The sequence below is a fragment of the Lichenostomus cassidix genome, chromosome 14, assembly GCF_008360975.1.
Source record: "Lichenostomus cassidix isolate B80296 chromosome 14, HeHo_3.0, whole genome shotgun sequence".
Lineage (NCBI taxonomy): Eukaryota > Metazoa > Chordata > Aves > Passeriformes > Meliphagidae > Lichenostomus > Lichenostomus cassidix.
This window is the reverse complement of record NC_139495.1, coordinates 2,540,025-2,555,632: the sequence shown is the minus strand read 5'-3', so window position 1 is coordinate 2,555,632 and position 15,608 is coordinate 2,540,025. Positions and strand designations below refer to the sequence as shown.

The following is a 15,608-nucleotide window of genomic DNA, read 5'->3' as shown; positions in this document are numbered from 1 at the left end:
ACAGACTGGTGCAGAGCAGAGCCTTTCCTCAGCACCACTTGGGAAATGGATGGTGTTGAGCTTCTCATCTCCCCTGAGTGTGGTCTCACCCTTGGATATTAATTTAACCACTTTCAGAAGGCTTACAGAGGAATTATGGTTGTCTGTGGGGTGGAAGGGAGCAGCGACTTAAACAGCCTCCTTTACAGACCATCCCTGCCTGCAGGGAAACATCCTGCCTGGAGGCACAAGGACACTTGGAGGAGAGAAAGTGGGACAGTTTCCTGTGTTTATTCATCTCTGTTCGAGGCAGTGAAGAAGTTTAATAGCTGAACACAAAGCCCAAATGTATCACCCCAAATAACTAAAAGATCATTTAATTGAAGCGGTTGGTGGAAAACAACAGGAGGAATAGGAAGTGGCAACCTCTGGAGGACAGACAAATCGAATATCTCGATCAGCATTTATTGTTGGCTGTACAACTATTAATAGAGTCAGGAACAGGTAAAAATAGCCTGCTCGAAAGCTGCTCCTGGCTGACAGGAAAAGAATCTATTCGCTCCTTCTAAAGAATTCTTTGGGCAGAGCATGCCAGGAGACAAATGTGCACTGGGATCCTGTGGGCTTGGTGGAGTGGGACCTGAGCCTGGCAGCAAGGACAGGATGTCAGGGACCCAGGGTGGGTGGAGGAGAGCTGCTGGTGGTGGTAGCTTCCAGAAAAGGGGATGTGGGCACTGTCTGTGCCACCCCAGAGCCCAGCTCCTCATGGAGTCACGCAGAGCCCGAGCAGGAGCATTACACAGCATTAGCTGAGTCCTCCCAGGCTCATCTAGAAACTCATCTCCTGCGGGAGCTAAGCACATTTGCTGGGAGCCGCTGCCAGTGATTGATGATAAAGGATCCACCTCGCTGCAAGGCAAAGCCTTCCCACGGCTATGACTCTTTCAAAAATCACCACCTATTTCTGACCTCACTGCAAATAGCCCAAGGCTTAAGTAGAGGGAGGTAAAAGGGCATTTCCCCCACGGCTGCCAGAGATTGCCCCTGCTATTTGTGGGATGTTCTGCTCCTTGCCTGGTTTTGGAGGATACAGGCTCTTTCATGCAGCAGCTCAGCCCGGCCAGAGCTTCAGGCAGGATGCTCTGCATGAACCCCAGCGACACCTTTAATGGAATCACCTTCAGCACAGATCAATCCTTGTTTTCTTGCTATTTCCCTCCTTATTTTCACCCTCCTCGGTTTACCAGCCACCTGCCAACCAGCAAAACCCACCCTGTGTCCGCGAGCAAGTGGCTGAGGAGAGGAAATTCCACGAAAGTCACACAAACATCCCGGCGACAGAACATGTGGCTCCCCAGGGCCTGGCTTGGACGAACTGTGCAGCAGCAAAACAGAGCTCACAGCAGCAGCACCACGGCAAAAATGTAGGAAGCAAAATGTTCCAGGAAGCAGGAGCGGCACGGTGGTGCCCAGCACAGGGACAGGCGAGCGGGGATACTCGGAAAAGGACAATTACATCAGAACATGAGTTTGGTTTCTGAGTGTGCTGCGGAGCTGGGAAGGATCATCCCCCCGGGGCCACACTGGCCTCGGTTCACGGCCATGTCCTGCGGGTCTGGGCGGTGAAACAGGACTGCAAGTGCCATTTGTGTCGTTCCCACCCAGCACATGCAGACCCTGCAGCTCTCCCAGGCCACGGAGAGGAGCACATCCCACATGAGCTCCTTATCATCGCTGTTAAGATGCTTCACATCCCACCAAGCTCATCCCCTCTGCAGCAGCCAGGCATTCCCTGGCTCTGGAGCAAGTACACACATGGAGCCAAGCCTGCTCCCCAGCCCAGCTCTCCTGGCTCCCCAGTTCCTGCTTTCCTCCCCCAGGACTGGTCTTTGGACAGGGATCTCTCCCAGGGTCTGGCTCCTTACCCTGCTCCCAAAGAACCAGCGTGGGCTGTGCATTTCCCAGCAGCTGCTGGTGAGCAGCAGGGACTTTTGGGACCCCAAATCCTGCCCTGGCTGCTCCCCTGGGATGGGAGAAGGAGCAAATGGCCGGAGGAAGAGGGGAGCAGCTGGGTAGGGAAGGGAAGGGAGGCTTCAGCCATAGTTCTTGCTTGTCCCCTTGAGGAAAAGCATCTGATTAAATCAAGATGCAGCATCTAGGGCTGCTATTCATTCCCTATATTATTAGCTTGTCTCATTTTATTAAATCTCTTTAAGGCTTTGCAGAAGAAGCACGTAATTCCCAACATATAATTTTTCCCAGATGAGATATGATGCAGAAGCTGCTCCTTCTCTAGGGATCGGGGGGTGGCTTTATTTGCTTCCTTCCCCCACCCCCTGCTCCTTTAGCAACACTTTTCATGTCTCTTGATTCCTTTTAGCACTTGGGATTTGATTAACAGAGAATCTGAAAGCCTGAAACATGTCTCAAATCCCCAGTTCCTGGAGTTATCCAGGCAAAGGGTGGGAAAAGCTCCCTTGGAGACACCATCCCTGTGCCCAGTGTGATGCAGCTCCAAGCCAGGAGCACCCTAGAAATCCTCTACTCCCACTTTCCATCTCCTTTCATCCCATCCTCTCACCCACAGTTCACTCAGATGCAGCAGCACCCTGTTAGCATGAACAAAGGTGTCTCCACGTCCTGGATGTGTCCCCAAACTCCAGCACCTTCTGCTCCCTGCCAAAGAGCAGAGCTTCCTTCAATTTCTCTGGGATTAGAGAGAAACGTCACCTGTAACTGGAGATAGGCAGCAACTGAGCTTGGAGTACAAGCGGAGAGGGAGGCTTGGTGACCCCAGTGGATGCATTGCTGTGGATTTCAGGAAGGTTCCCATGGAAATAGCCATGGCTGGCAGGGTTGTAGGACAGAAATTAAAGCCCAGGAGGAGGCAGGGAGCCAGGTGGGCAGTGCCAGGCAGGAGCTGGCAGAGGAAGGGGTAGTGGTGCTGAGGGCTCAGAGCCTGGAGATGTTTCCTGTCAGGTCCTGTGGGTATGGAGCGGCTGAGCGCAGAGCAGGGGTGCACAGGTTGGGATTTGGGGGAGTTGAGCTGGGCAAAGGTGCCCAAATCCAGGACCCTCAAGGCTCCCATCCCAGCAGAACCACAGGCAGAGCTCAGCTCTGACATCTTCCCAGGACTCTGCTGGCTCTGAGACCTCCTGCGCCCCTGGCTGGGAGAGGAGCAGCGCTCCGTAAACAGCTCCTCCGCGAAGAAAGCGCGACATGGAAAAAGCAGCACATTCCTACCATTTTTCTCCTTTGAAACAGGATCCGAGGAGGATGCAGCTCACCGGGCTGTCCCGGGGCAGCTTTTGAGTGTGAAAATTAAAGAAAACAGCCTCGTAACTTGTCCTCTGCCTCATGGCAGGAGCTCTGTGCGTAAGGACCCCCGGAGTGAGGGTGGAAATGGGCTGGGTTGGGTTGATGGAGTCTTCTCCACCCTGTCCCTGGTGGGGGTGATGCCATGGGCAGGGGACAGTGGGCATGAGGTGCTGCTGCTGCTGCCCTCTCGGCACTGGGGGAAATTTCAAAGTTTTCCCTGGACATCTGTGAGTTGGGAACTGCCTGTATCCCAGATCCCTGAGCATGGGCCTGCCAGCCACACAGCTCAGCCTGGGATCCCCATCCTGCCCCAGGCATTTGTCTGGGCTCCAGCACTGGGGGTTTCCCACCTGGGAATATTTCCCACCAGGGTGTTCTTCCCATTGCTCTGTGACCATTTGAAGTCTGGATTGTTTTTCCTATACAACAGGCATAGAACAGACTGGTTTGTTCCCCTATAAAGATAAATTCTGTTGTCTCCCCTGTCTACCTTCTCTGGATTAAGGGATCCCCAATAAAGCAGTGCCCAAATCCAGGACACAAATCTGCCACCAAATCTCAAAGCTCATCTTCGCTTTGCATCAAATCTCAATTGCTGGCAAAGAAGCCAAGGTTCTGCCCCAAGCCCTGAGCCCCCCATTTCCTTCCATCTTCCCAACCAGCCAAAGTGCAGATTCAGCAAGCAGGAGCGCAGCGAGAATGGCGAATTCCCAATGCTGCCAGTGCCACACGTGCTGCCCTGATTGCGCCACGTGTTTATTCTGTGTTTGTTTGCCACGTAAGGCTGGTGGCCATCCCTCCCCCGGGGCAGGGCAGCACAGCTTCCCTGGGCAACAGCAAACAGGGCCATGGGGTTATGGGAGGTCACAATGGAGGGAAGGGCCTTTGGGAATGTGTCTCCACTTCTGGATGTCACCATCATGGGGGAAAGGACCACAGGATGCAGCCTCCATCTCCTGAAGTGCTCCTGGATGAAGCATCCTGTGAGTGTGGAGCATCCCTGTTGCTGGGGTGTTCATTGTACCGATGATCCCCTCATCCCAAGGAATTATCACATGGAAGGGAGATGTGTGGAGGGAAGCCATGCAGGCAGCCATGCAGAGAAAACCTCCATGAGGGAGGGCACAGAGGTTGTGTGGTGGGATGGACCTGGGGCAGCACAGATCGATGGCCTTGGTGACCCAGCTGTCCCTGCCAGGTATGAGTTGAGATTTAACTTGTTTCTCCTCCCCTGGTGTTTGCTCTGGAGAAATATCCCAAACTTCAATGGAAGTGTTATCTGTGGCGTCAGCACACAGCATCATGTGAAGCATTTCCCAAGGCTGAAAACAACCCCCTGCCAAGCTCTAGTGGGCCCAGCATGCCCCACACTGGATTTTGAAGGCATGAAGTTATGAAAATGGCCCCATGACCCATTTCCAGGGACCTAATTTGGCCCTTGATGTCTCTGCAAGAGCTAGAGAGATGTACCCCCTATGCCAGCACAGAGCTGGGGCTGCAACCAGCTGGTCCTGGGGGTCCCAAGGTGCAGATCTCTCCTTTGGAAGCAGCAGAACTCATGTTCTGACCTGGGGGCCATGAGATCCAGACCTGCAGCCATGCAGGATATGTCCCAGCTGCAGCCAGGAAGAGGGGAAACAGCTGTGACACCACAGCACTTCGTGCTCAGCCTGAAGGTTTCACCCTCTCCCTGTGTAACCTCAAATTCTTGGAAATATTAGGCAATTGGAGAAGAACCACATTATTTTTCCTGATAACCAAGGACAGTCCCCATATCCTCTGTTGTTAAAATACCATAAAACAACAAAAATAATGGTGTCTCTGTGTTTCCCTCCCTGCAGGCCTGGGGAACAACACAGCACCACCAGGGACTAGTCCTGGCCAGGGCCACCCCCTGCCCCAGGGAGAAAGGTGGGCTCAGACCCCATGAGATAGGCTGGAACATCACCTTCCAGCTCCTCAGATTTGCTTTAGCAGACGCCTCTAAAACATCAAACTCCAACTTTACAGCAGCCAGAGCCAGTTCTGCAAAGGCACTGACAATGTTTAATCCGTGCTGGCTGCTGCAGGAAGAGCCACTAAAACCAGGGATGTGTCTGGCGTAGCCCCAGAAAAAAGCCTTGTGCAATGCAAAGCTGCCACAGAATGGCTGGGAAGTGGGAAGGGCTGGAAATGGCAGATCAAGGGGGAAGGAGTCTCTGTCAGACCCAGCACAGCACCAAATCCTTCTGCTCACGGGATGCTGTGGGCACGGGATGGGAAGCAGCTCCACCACTGGGGTTTCTGGTGACAGACACATTTTAGAAGGCTGATATTGGCTGGGGAGGGGAATGGTACAACGAGGCCCCTCTGGCCTGGCAGCAGGGACTGGGAAAGGCACACATGGTCCCCAGACTGGGAATGAGACAGCACAAAACCAGCCCTCGCTGTGTTCTCATCAGGAATAATTCTTCCCGAAAGAGCACGTGCCTTTTCAGTAAATACTGATTTCACTTATCAACAAATCCAAGTTTATTGACATCAGACACTTTGAGCCAGGACTGGCAACTCTGACATAAATTGTCTGAATAATGCAATGTATCCTCTCCTCGATGGTTGCTATGGGTACTGGGCCAGTTTAGCCTCCATCTACAAACATTAGCTGTGAAGGGGATGTGGAAACTTATCTAAAAATAAAATACTATGCCCAAATCTTTGCGAGGAAGGTGGTTGAGATGGCAATAAAAAAATAAATCTGTGTGTAATGGCTCTAAAGTGATGAAACACAAACACAGCATTCGTGAGCCCTTCCGGAGGAAATGGAGGCTGGACTGAAAAGAGACCAACACTTTTAATTCCTGCTGAGTGATGCCCGGGGGGTGAATTAATTACAACGTGCAAAAGCAAAAGGAAATGGAACCGTTTCATGGAGGTGACACTGAGAAGAGGGAGGACCCTCTAAGGAGGGGACAATGTGATGCTGAGATGTGGTCCTGCATTCCAGTGCCAGCGCAGGAGCCAGCAGCAGCACAGCTCCCTTCTCCAGCACCTGTATGCTTGGTCATTTACAGTTTATTTCTCAAACTGTCCTGGGAATCTGTAAAAACAGAGCTTGGAGCTGGAGCATCACCTCTGGAGTCTTTCTGTTCAATGCAGGATCCAGCACTGGGCAATTATGGGACTTGTTGAGGTGGTGGAAGGGGCAGAGGGGCAGATCCATACCTGGCTGCTGCACAGTGTGGAAGGCAGAAACAAACCTTTCCCTCCCTCCCACTGCCCCTGCAAGGCAGTGAAAAACAGCTGGAAGGCACTGGGTGGTGGGAAAAACAGCAGGACCCTCAAGTGGACCCCAGGGAAAAGGAGGGGCTGGGCTATCAACATGGCCAGGGGTGGACAGGGATTGACTCTTCCCCTGGGTCTTCTCCATGCTGGGCTTTCCCCATGGGAAAACTGCCATCCCTCCATCCCCCTGGGCTGTGGTTTAGGTAGTACATTCACATTTCTGCACTTTTCAGTCCATTTTCTCGGAGTCTTTGCAATGGTGCAGAGATGCTGCAGGGCTCTGCACAGGTGGGAAACTGCAGCTCTGGATGGGGAAGTTCCTTTCCCAAAAGAGAGGGGGCTGGTTGTTGGGTTTGCAGCAGGTTCTGCTGTTGTTGAGATTGCAGCAGTTTCCTCTCTTTCTCCCCCAGCTGTGTTTGAATCCTCAAGGGCTCCCAAGCCCTCTCTGTTGCTGCAGCCAAGCTTTTCTGCTTCCCATGGCTCTCAGGCAGCACCTTCAGATGATCTTCAGGATCAGCTCACTTATGCAAGGCCCCCAGTGTCTCCATCATGACTCTGCTTTCCCACCAGTCCAAAGGGAATTCCTTTTTCCCTGCAGATCTCCAGTAATTGGTGTGGGAGAAGAGGTGGGGAGGTCTCACACTGTGTAATTCCTGGGAGAGCACTGGGAGCTGCACTGACCTGGACAGAGACCTGGGGACAGGGACCTCCATCTCCCCTGGGCTGTGGCAAGGAGCTGCCACCATGCTCAGGCTGTTCCTCTGATCACTTCCAGTGCTGCAGGGAGCTCAGTTGGCTCATTAAGGGTTGTTGGGCTAATTACTAGGATACATCTCAGTAGGAAAACAGGCAAATCGGACAGTGTGGGAACTGGAGAGGCACGAGGTACCCAAGACAGTGCTCTGCAAAAGGCAAAGGGACAAGAATCCATTGGGGACCTCACTGGTGCCACAGGAGGTCTGTCAGAGCAGCAGTTCTGGCGCTGCCAAAACCTCAGCAGTGCTGTGGGATTGACCCAACTCTCCAACAACCAGCGGGAAAATGCACTGGGAGTTCCAGGATGGCAATGAACCCCCAGGAAAGGAGCCTGGCCAAGGGTTTGTACTTTTGCAGAAGCCTTTGGCCCCCCAAACAAGCCTGGGCTGAGTTTGTAGGGTGAGCCCACTGGGAGAAATGTTCCTGGCTCAGGCAAGGAGCAGCTGGAGCAGGGATGCCCAATTTCCCTGAGGGATGAGCAGGCACACATGCTCTCTCACACCATCCCTGCAGCTCTCTGGAGCACCTGCCATAGCCAAGAGTTGTTTTTTCCTGCCTGATTCAGATTAAGCCTGGAGCCTCGAAGCTTCCCAGCAATTTTCCCTTGCACTGATTCTCAAGTGTATAATCAAAACAATTTGGGGGCTGCTGGTCGGGTGCCAAGAGGCGGACACAACTGCTGCTGTGAAAAGCCTCTCTGCCTGGGATTTTGCAGAGGTTTGAAGCTCAAACACTTTGAGAAGTGTGGGAAGGGCTCTGGAGGAGCCAGGGAAGGCAGGACTGGCCAGGGGTGCTCATAGGTGGGGGAGCCCAGCAAAGCAGCCCCTGAAATGCCCACCAGCAAACCTACCTGGGGTTACTTGCTCTTCACTCCCTTCTGCTTCTGCTGATAGATTTCCTCTGTGAAAGGCCTGTAGTTGGGAGGATGGGAATTTGGGGAGAGAGGGGGCAGAGACAAAAGACAGGGGCAGAAGAAGGGAGGAAGAATTAAAATCAAGGCTACTGAGTGCTTTCTTTTGGGCCAAGAAAATCTGCCCTTCATAGGTTGGCACAGCCTGACTATTCGTGTCCTGTGGCAATCCTGGTTTCAGTCTCTCTGGATTGTGGAGCAGCTAGAGCTGCTTCTACCCAGAACCATCCCTGTGCTGAGCAGAACAAGGCTCAGCACACACCCAGACTCCCCTTCATGCAAACCATGGCTCTCTGCATCTCCTCCTCCCTTGCAAATACAAAAGACCTTTCAGTGCTGAAGTACAACTGCTGCTTTTGGGAGTTATTCTGTGCTGCTCCATCCTGTGCTGCTGGCTGAGCTATTGTGGTGCAAAACAGCAGAGGAGCCCATCCAAGGAACTTCAAAATGCAAGTGCTTCTTGTAGGGGCTCTTCTGAAGACACAATGAGTGCTCTCACTGCCTTCCTTATTGTTCTTCTATAGACAGAATCCAGCGCCCAAAAGGAAAAAAAGGCCTCATTTTGATAAAAATAAAAAAAAATGCACAAATGTTCCTAGAACTCAACAAATACTTTCCGAATGGAATCTGTCCATTACCAAAACAATTGAAAAATAATCCTCTGTTTTCCTTCTTCCCCGCTGAATTAATTGGAAAAAAACCATCTCTACTTATGCAGTTCTCTGAAACCTCGGGAGTTAAAGCTGGTAGAAATAATTAGAAGCTCTCCAGTTCTGCACAGCTACTCACCCCTCATACAGCACAGCAATTGTGTAGGAAATTGCCACTACAGCTGTCAGCAAAAGGCCAGCTGGGCTGGCGTGCCTGTTTTGAAAGAGAAGGAAAAGATCAGGTAAGTGCATGGGCTTATGCAAGACCTGGTTGAGAAAGTGAAATGAGACACTGGGCTGCACAGAGCTCTTGCTCATTAAACAGGAGCTAACAAAAGGGTTGGGTTTTTTTTTTGTGCTTAATGTTAACTGTCTTAGACAGATGTTACTTGGCAAAGACTCTTCCCCAGCCTACTTCGGCGACTTCTTTTAAGTCTGATCCCTGCACGTCTCTGCTATGAGAGCTCCTGCTTTGAGGCTAAATCCTGAGATTATAGGGATGTTTAAAGGCTGAGCAGCTGCTCACATATGGCTGCAGCTCCCAGCCTGTGCTCAGAGGGAAATGCCTGATGTCCCAAAAAGATGGGCCACCCAAGGCACAGGGGACACGAGGCAGAGAGAGCAGTGAATGGCACTGTACACATCCAAGTGGTGGCTCAGCCTGTGCAGGGATGGGGATGGAAAGGGATGGGAAGGTCCATTCCTGCCCTGGGAAGGGTGCTGGGGTGGGTGCTGCATGCTGGAGGCTTGGTTCTGTTTTACACACATTTCAAAATGTTTCAGGAATGTGTCTTCCAGCGAGATGTCACCAGGCACAGCACAGAGGACTGATGCCACCCACTGCTCCTCACTGGCTGGGCATGGGGAGAGATGACCAAGAACTGGGGATAAAATGGAGATGGCTGCTCCTTTCAGCACCAAGGCCAAAGTATTGGGACAAAAATCCTCATCACCTCCTGCTCTAAAGAGAGATGCCATAGAACCATAAAATCATGGAATGGCTTTGATTGGAAAACATCTCAAAGTTCATCTCATCCCACCCTCTGCCATGGGCAGGGAGACCTTCCACTATCCCAGCCTGCTGCAAACCCTGTCCAGCCTGGCCTTGCACATTTCCTCACCAAGGACCAGCTAAATACTTTATTTGCTAACAGCCAGCTCTTGTCCCCTTCAGAGCTGAGCTGCCACCAGCAGTTAAAGGCAATCACCAGTGTCCTAATTAAGGGGGACAATTAAGATAAGCTTTAAGGTTTCTTCCAAGCCAAACCATTCAGTGATTTTATAGGGATAAACATCCCACAAGCCTGGTGCAAGGTGACTTGTGCTGCTGGGAAAACACACCTGCAGAGAGACACTGAAATACCTAAACCTCATACTGGAGCCACCTTCAGGTACCACCTGGCCCCACCAGTTCCTGAAGAAGCACCCACAAATCTCCACCTTTTCACTGTTTTCATTCTGTAATAACTTTTCCCTTCATTAGGAAGCTTCGGGCAACTTCTTTCTCTCCCAACCCCCTGCTATTACATGCTTAGTCATGTCTCCTTCTTGATTCCTATCAGAGAGAACAAATTTACATGATTGTTTGTTGACAGCAAGACCTCTAATTGCATCATTTGGCTGCAGCTCCAGCTCTGATTTACACAGCCTGGTGCTGTGAGTTAGAACACTTCCCTACCAGAGGCACACAAAGCTGTCCCTGCACAGGGAAAGTTACATTTGTCTCGCAGGAGAAACGAGGCTGCTCGACACAGGTGATGAGCAGCATTTGGGTGAACTGTTCCCCTCCTCTTACGAGTTTGACCTACATATTGGGCCACATCTCACTGCAGCAGTGATGATGAATCAGGCAGGAAGGTTTTGTTGTCCTGGTAGGACTTTTTTTTGTCCATCCCCAGCCTTGCTGCAGCTCCCCATGGCTGTGGGTTGTCACCCCACTTGATGCTCTAAAGGCTGGGCTGGAGTCAGAGGCCAGGCTGGTTTGTGTGATGTGTTTTCATCCCTTATGGATGAAAACTGATCAATCCTTTGGGCTCTGATGGCACGATATGGAGTGTGCTGCACCACCAAGGGAGGACAAATGTGCTCTGTTTTAGGTCTGCCCAGAACCAGACAGCTGGAGGATTCCTCCAGCATCCCTCCTGCTACCATGGCGATGGGACATCAGCTCTGGCCTCTGAGGGCAGACATCTGACATCTTCTGAAAGCCCTGGGACCTTAGGAGAAAGCATGGACACCCCCAAAAAATCAGCCAGAGCAGGGTATCCAGAGAAGGGAATGGAGCTGGGGATGGGTCTGGAGCACCAGGAGCAGCTGAGGGAACTGAGAAGCTCAGCTTGGAGGAAAGAAGTTCAGGGGAAACCTTCTCACTCTCCAACTCCTTGACAGGAGAGAGAAGCCAAGGATACAAGTGACAGGAAAGAGGAAATGGCCTCAAGTTGCCCCACAGGAGGTGTAGATTGGATATTGGGAAAATTTCTGCCCTGAAAGGGTTGTCCAGCCCTGGCACAGCTGCTCAGGACAGTGTTGGAGTCACCATCCCTGGAGAGATCTAAAAGCTGTGCAGATGTGGCACCTGGGGAGACGTTTTAGTGGTGAACAAGGCAGAGCTGGGTTAATGGCTGGACTCGATGATCCTAGAATTCTTTTCCAACCTAAATGATTCTGTGATTGCACGAACTGAGATCCCAGGGAAGAGAAACAGCCAAAACCACCGTGAGAAGGGCTGTGCTGAGCCTCCCCCAGGCAGGTGGGTGGTGTCTTGGTGCCACTCTGCACAGCTCCAGCAATTTGTTCACAGCAATTATTTGTCACGCCTGGCTGGCCTTAATGGTGGCAGCCTCTTAACGAGAAAAAGCAGGCAATCACTGCTATCTCGAGCTGCTTCGAGCTGCTCCTGCCCAGAATTGTGGTGGAAGACCACACAGAGAGGGGTGAAGAAGGGATTCTGAGACAGAAATAGCTCAGGAGGGTTCAGTGGATTGTGCAAAGGTTTTAGGATACAGTTTGATGCTGATCTTAAAACAAATAAAAATTTCCTTTTAATTCCTCCTGGTGAAATGTCTCTTCCTGTGCTGCTGTGGGGGTCATGGTGTGGTGTGGGGGACTCATCCTGCCCCAGCTCTGCCCCACTTCCCACAGCAATATCCATGTTTCCAAGCTGCTGCCAACCCTCCTGCCCGGCATTGCCTCCCTCTGGCTCTCCTGCATCATTTCCCAGGATTTAAACCCCACTGGATTTAAATCCAGTGCCGTGGCTCTGCCAGGAAGGGAAACAGCCTCATGCAGCCAACCCTGACAGCACCAGGGGGGATTTCAAGTGCACAATGAACAGCAGCAAGGCTCAGTGGAGACAGGAGAGAAACCACCAGCTTTTCTTATTACCAGGGGCTGCACACATGGCTGGAAAAATGACCAGAAAGTGGCAAAGCACTTCATTTTTCCACCCCAGCAGAGGAGAGGTGGTCACAGTCAGGAGCACCAGTGCAAAATATCCAGTGATAAAGGCCTGCAACCCTCCCCAGGCTCCTGAGGTAACACAGCCAGTGTTTTTTTTTCTCCTGGGCAAATAAATATAATGTGATATTAAATGAAAACCACATCAAACTTGTTACACTGAATAGAGTATATTGCTCATTTGCTGCTAAATTACAGCCTATTCATTTCCTCCTAAGCAGGCTATTAAGCTCTGTTGTATCACACAAGGAGTGTTTCGGAAGTGTTATCACCGTGCACCGGGGGAAAGGGTGGCTTGGCTTGTTTTGCATTTTTCAGAGTAATTGCAGGGTCACACTGCTCCCCAGTCTCAGTGCCCTGCCCCTGCCGAGTGACACCCCGCATGAATTTGGCCCTGACTGTTGATTTTTCCACGTGCAGAGCCTGCCAAGGACCTTGTTCAGCTGCAGAGGGTTTTGCTGGTGCCCCCTCTCCCCAGCACTTGGCCGCTGTTTATTTTTCTACAACTAACACTGTGTTTCAAGACAGCACAAGATTTTCCACGCACAAAAATAGCCAGAGAGCCAGAAGTCAGGGCATGCAGCAGCTTCTCTGTCGTCACAGAGTGTCTTTTTGGCCCACAGTGCAGCCTGGCACCTCATGCCCTGCCAACAGACCCCACATTTGCCCTACAACCAGAGGAGTTTGTAGGGGAACTCTAGATGTACTCACATGAGGGACCAGCCCAGGTAGATGGCTGTGCTGCCCAAGTACATGGGGTTATCCAGGATGCTGAAGGGGAAGCTGGTCACTTTTTCCTCCATCAGGATGCCAAAGTAATCACCTAAGAGCAAGCAGAGAGCTTCTGGTTAGGCTTCATGAAATTGGGGGTCACTGGGGGCTTTGTCACATCAATCCCCTCCTTGTGCCACAGGGCATCCCAGCCAGGGATACACAGCAAAGGCTTTCAGCTCTGACTTCCAGGCTGAGGAAACAGCAACAAATAAGTTGGTTGTTTACTCTGTGTCTATCAGCTTTTCCAGGAATGGCTCTTTGCCCACGAGGAAGATTCCTGCATTGCAATGAGGTTATGGCAGCCTCATCAGGACACAGCTCTCGAGGGCCCAACTGGTTAATTCTGGTTTTCTCATTTGTAAAATCGCCCGTCAGATGCCACTCCACGAGGAAGCAAGTGCATGGGATCAAATCCATTTAATGTGAAAATAAGCCCAGTGCCGTGTAATGGTGTTTGGAGATGTTGTAATCACGACCACCACGACCAAATGCCCTCATCTGTAATGTCACCCTTATCTCATAGTTCAGAGGAATGCTCAGAATTTCAGAAAATAGCACCTCTGCCTGCAAAACACTCAGTTATCAGCACGACGATGATGATGATAATGGGTGATTGTCATCTGTAATGAGGAAAGCTTTCAGAACTGTCAGCATCCAACCAGCTCCTCATCTAGCTCCGAGTAATCCTTCCACCCTCCTGAAAGGAGCTTGGAAAAGAAATGACGAGGAGATGTGCAGCTTGTGAGCAACATTTTGTGGGGGTAAAGGGTCAGGATGCAGATCTCTGGTTCTGCTGGTCTTAGAGACCAGAGAGGGCCATATCTACATGACTTTTAGATCCCTCCAGGGATGGTGACTCCACCACTGCCCTGGGCAGCTGTGCCAGCGCTTGGCAACCCCTTAGGTGAAGAATTTTTCCCTGACATCAAATCTAAACATCCCCTGGTGCAACCTGAGGTCATTTCCTCTCCTCCTGTCCCCATTCCCTGGGACAGAGCCTGACTCCCACCTGGCTGCACCATCCTGTCAGGGAGTTGTGGAGAGCCAGAAGGTTCCTCCTGAGCCTCCTTTTCTCCAGGCTGAGCCCCACCAGGTCTCTCAGCTGCTCTGGTGCTCCAGAACCTTCCCCAGCTCTGTTCCCTGCTGTCCACTGCACAAGACAAGCACTGATCCGTGAGGAGCAGCCCAGGGCACTGCCACCACCCCAGGCTGTGTTCCCAGCTTTGCTGCCAGCCTGTTCCCTGACCTTGGGCAAGTCTCCTCTGTCCCTCCCAGTGCTATTGTGCACCGATCATAACATCAGTCTTTCTCAGAGCACAGAGGGTGGTGAGGATTAATGTATGGTGAGAAAGTGCTCACAAATCCAGATGAAAGGCATTACAGGAGTGCAAACTATTCAAGGTTATTATTATTACCTGGATCGTGGTGTAATTTCTTTGACCTCACATGGTGCTAAAACATTTATTTCTAAGGATAAACAGCCCCTGCCCAATTACACAATGCTTTTGGGCTTTAACTACAGGCCACTAAGTGAGATAATTGCCTCGTATTCATACTATATTTTCGCACAGTTACTTGGCAATACATCTCTCAGATTGTTCTGGTAGGAAGAACACATCACCCCCTGCCACAGCCCATTTCTGTGCTTTCTTATGTGTCAAAATGCTTCATTATCCCCTGCCCGCCCTCGCCTTTGAGCTGAACACCTCACTCCCCAAATGGCACTGGCACTGAGGAGGTTCAAACAAAGCCCTGGGGTTGGCAGGGGCTTATCTGTGCCCAGCACTGGTGGGGCTGTGGAACCCTCCAGGCAGGCTCCCCACCAGCAGGAGCACACAGGCAGCTCCCCAGGAGCTTTTCCAACGTAATCTCTGCCTCTAAACCTGCACAGGTCAATGAACATGACCACCAGAGAGGTGGTTTATATGTTTTTATGTTCAGAGAGGTGCTGAGGAAAAGGACTGTGTGTTGTGTCACACAGCATCACCCTGGGCATCTCCTGTGCCTTTGCTGAGCCCTCAAATCAGTAATCAGCTCCTTGCCAAGCTGAGGGAATTTGGCATCTCATTTGAGCTATTTTTTGCTGGAGGTCTGTGCAGCCATCTCACTGCACAGGGTGGGATCACAGCAGCAAAAAGCCACTCAGAGCACTCTGCAAGGTCGGCCAGAATCCCTGGAGCCTGACCTGGGCTGAAGCACCACCTCTGCTTCACCCCAGAGAGCCACCTGCTTTTCCAGGCCCAGTAACAGACTTTGGTCAAGTCAGATTGACTTGAAATCTTGGTCAGTGCTGGAAGAAATGTCGCTGGGGTATGAGAGAGATGGGGTCAGACAGGCAAAGCAGCTTCTCCATGTCCTCAGCCTTGAGAAGCCAAGGCCTTGTCACTGTTTTCTGGGAAACAGGGCAAACAGCAAGGTGCTCAAGTGATGCTGAAGTGATGCCTGAATCCTAGTGAGGGCACAGCGTGCAGACAGGGCACCAGGAATGGCTCTGGCAGGGACAG

The 15,608-nt window shown here is 51.5% G+C and overlaps 1 protein-coding gene across 4 annotated transcripts in view; it reads right to left on the bottom strand.

The window, feature by feature from the left end:
- Nucleotides 1-5,784: 5,784 nt before the first annotated feature.
- Nucleotides 5,785-15,608, bottom strand: part of PEMT (phosphatidylethanolamine N-methyltransferase) — a 42,333-nt gene continuing 32,509 nt past the window's right edge. For 3 of the 4 annotated variants that reach the window (XM_085074439.1, XM_085074435.1, XM_085074438.1), the window contains exons 5-8: nucleotides 13,042-13,153; nucleotides 9,014-9,088; nucleotides 8,165-8,225; nucleotides 5,785-7,460 (exon numbers count right to left, since the gene is read on the bottom strand). In XM_085074439.1, the coding sequence (XP_084930565.1) occupies nucleotides 8,171-8,225; nucleotides 9,014-9,088; nucleotides 13,042-13,153 (242 nt within the window). In that variant the 3' untranslated portion in view covers nucleotides 5,785-7,460; nucleotides 8,165-8,170. The remainder of the gene's footprint in view (nucleotides 7,461-8,164; nucleotides 8,226-9,013; nucleotides 9,089-13,041; nucleotides 13,154-15,608) is intronic. The other variant, XM_085074437.1, reaches the window with a different exon arrangement.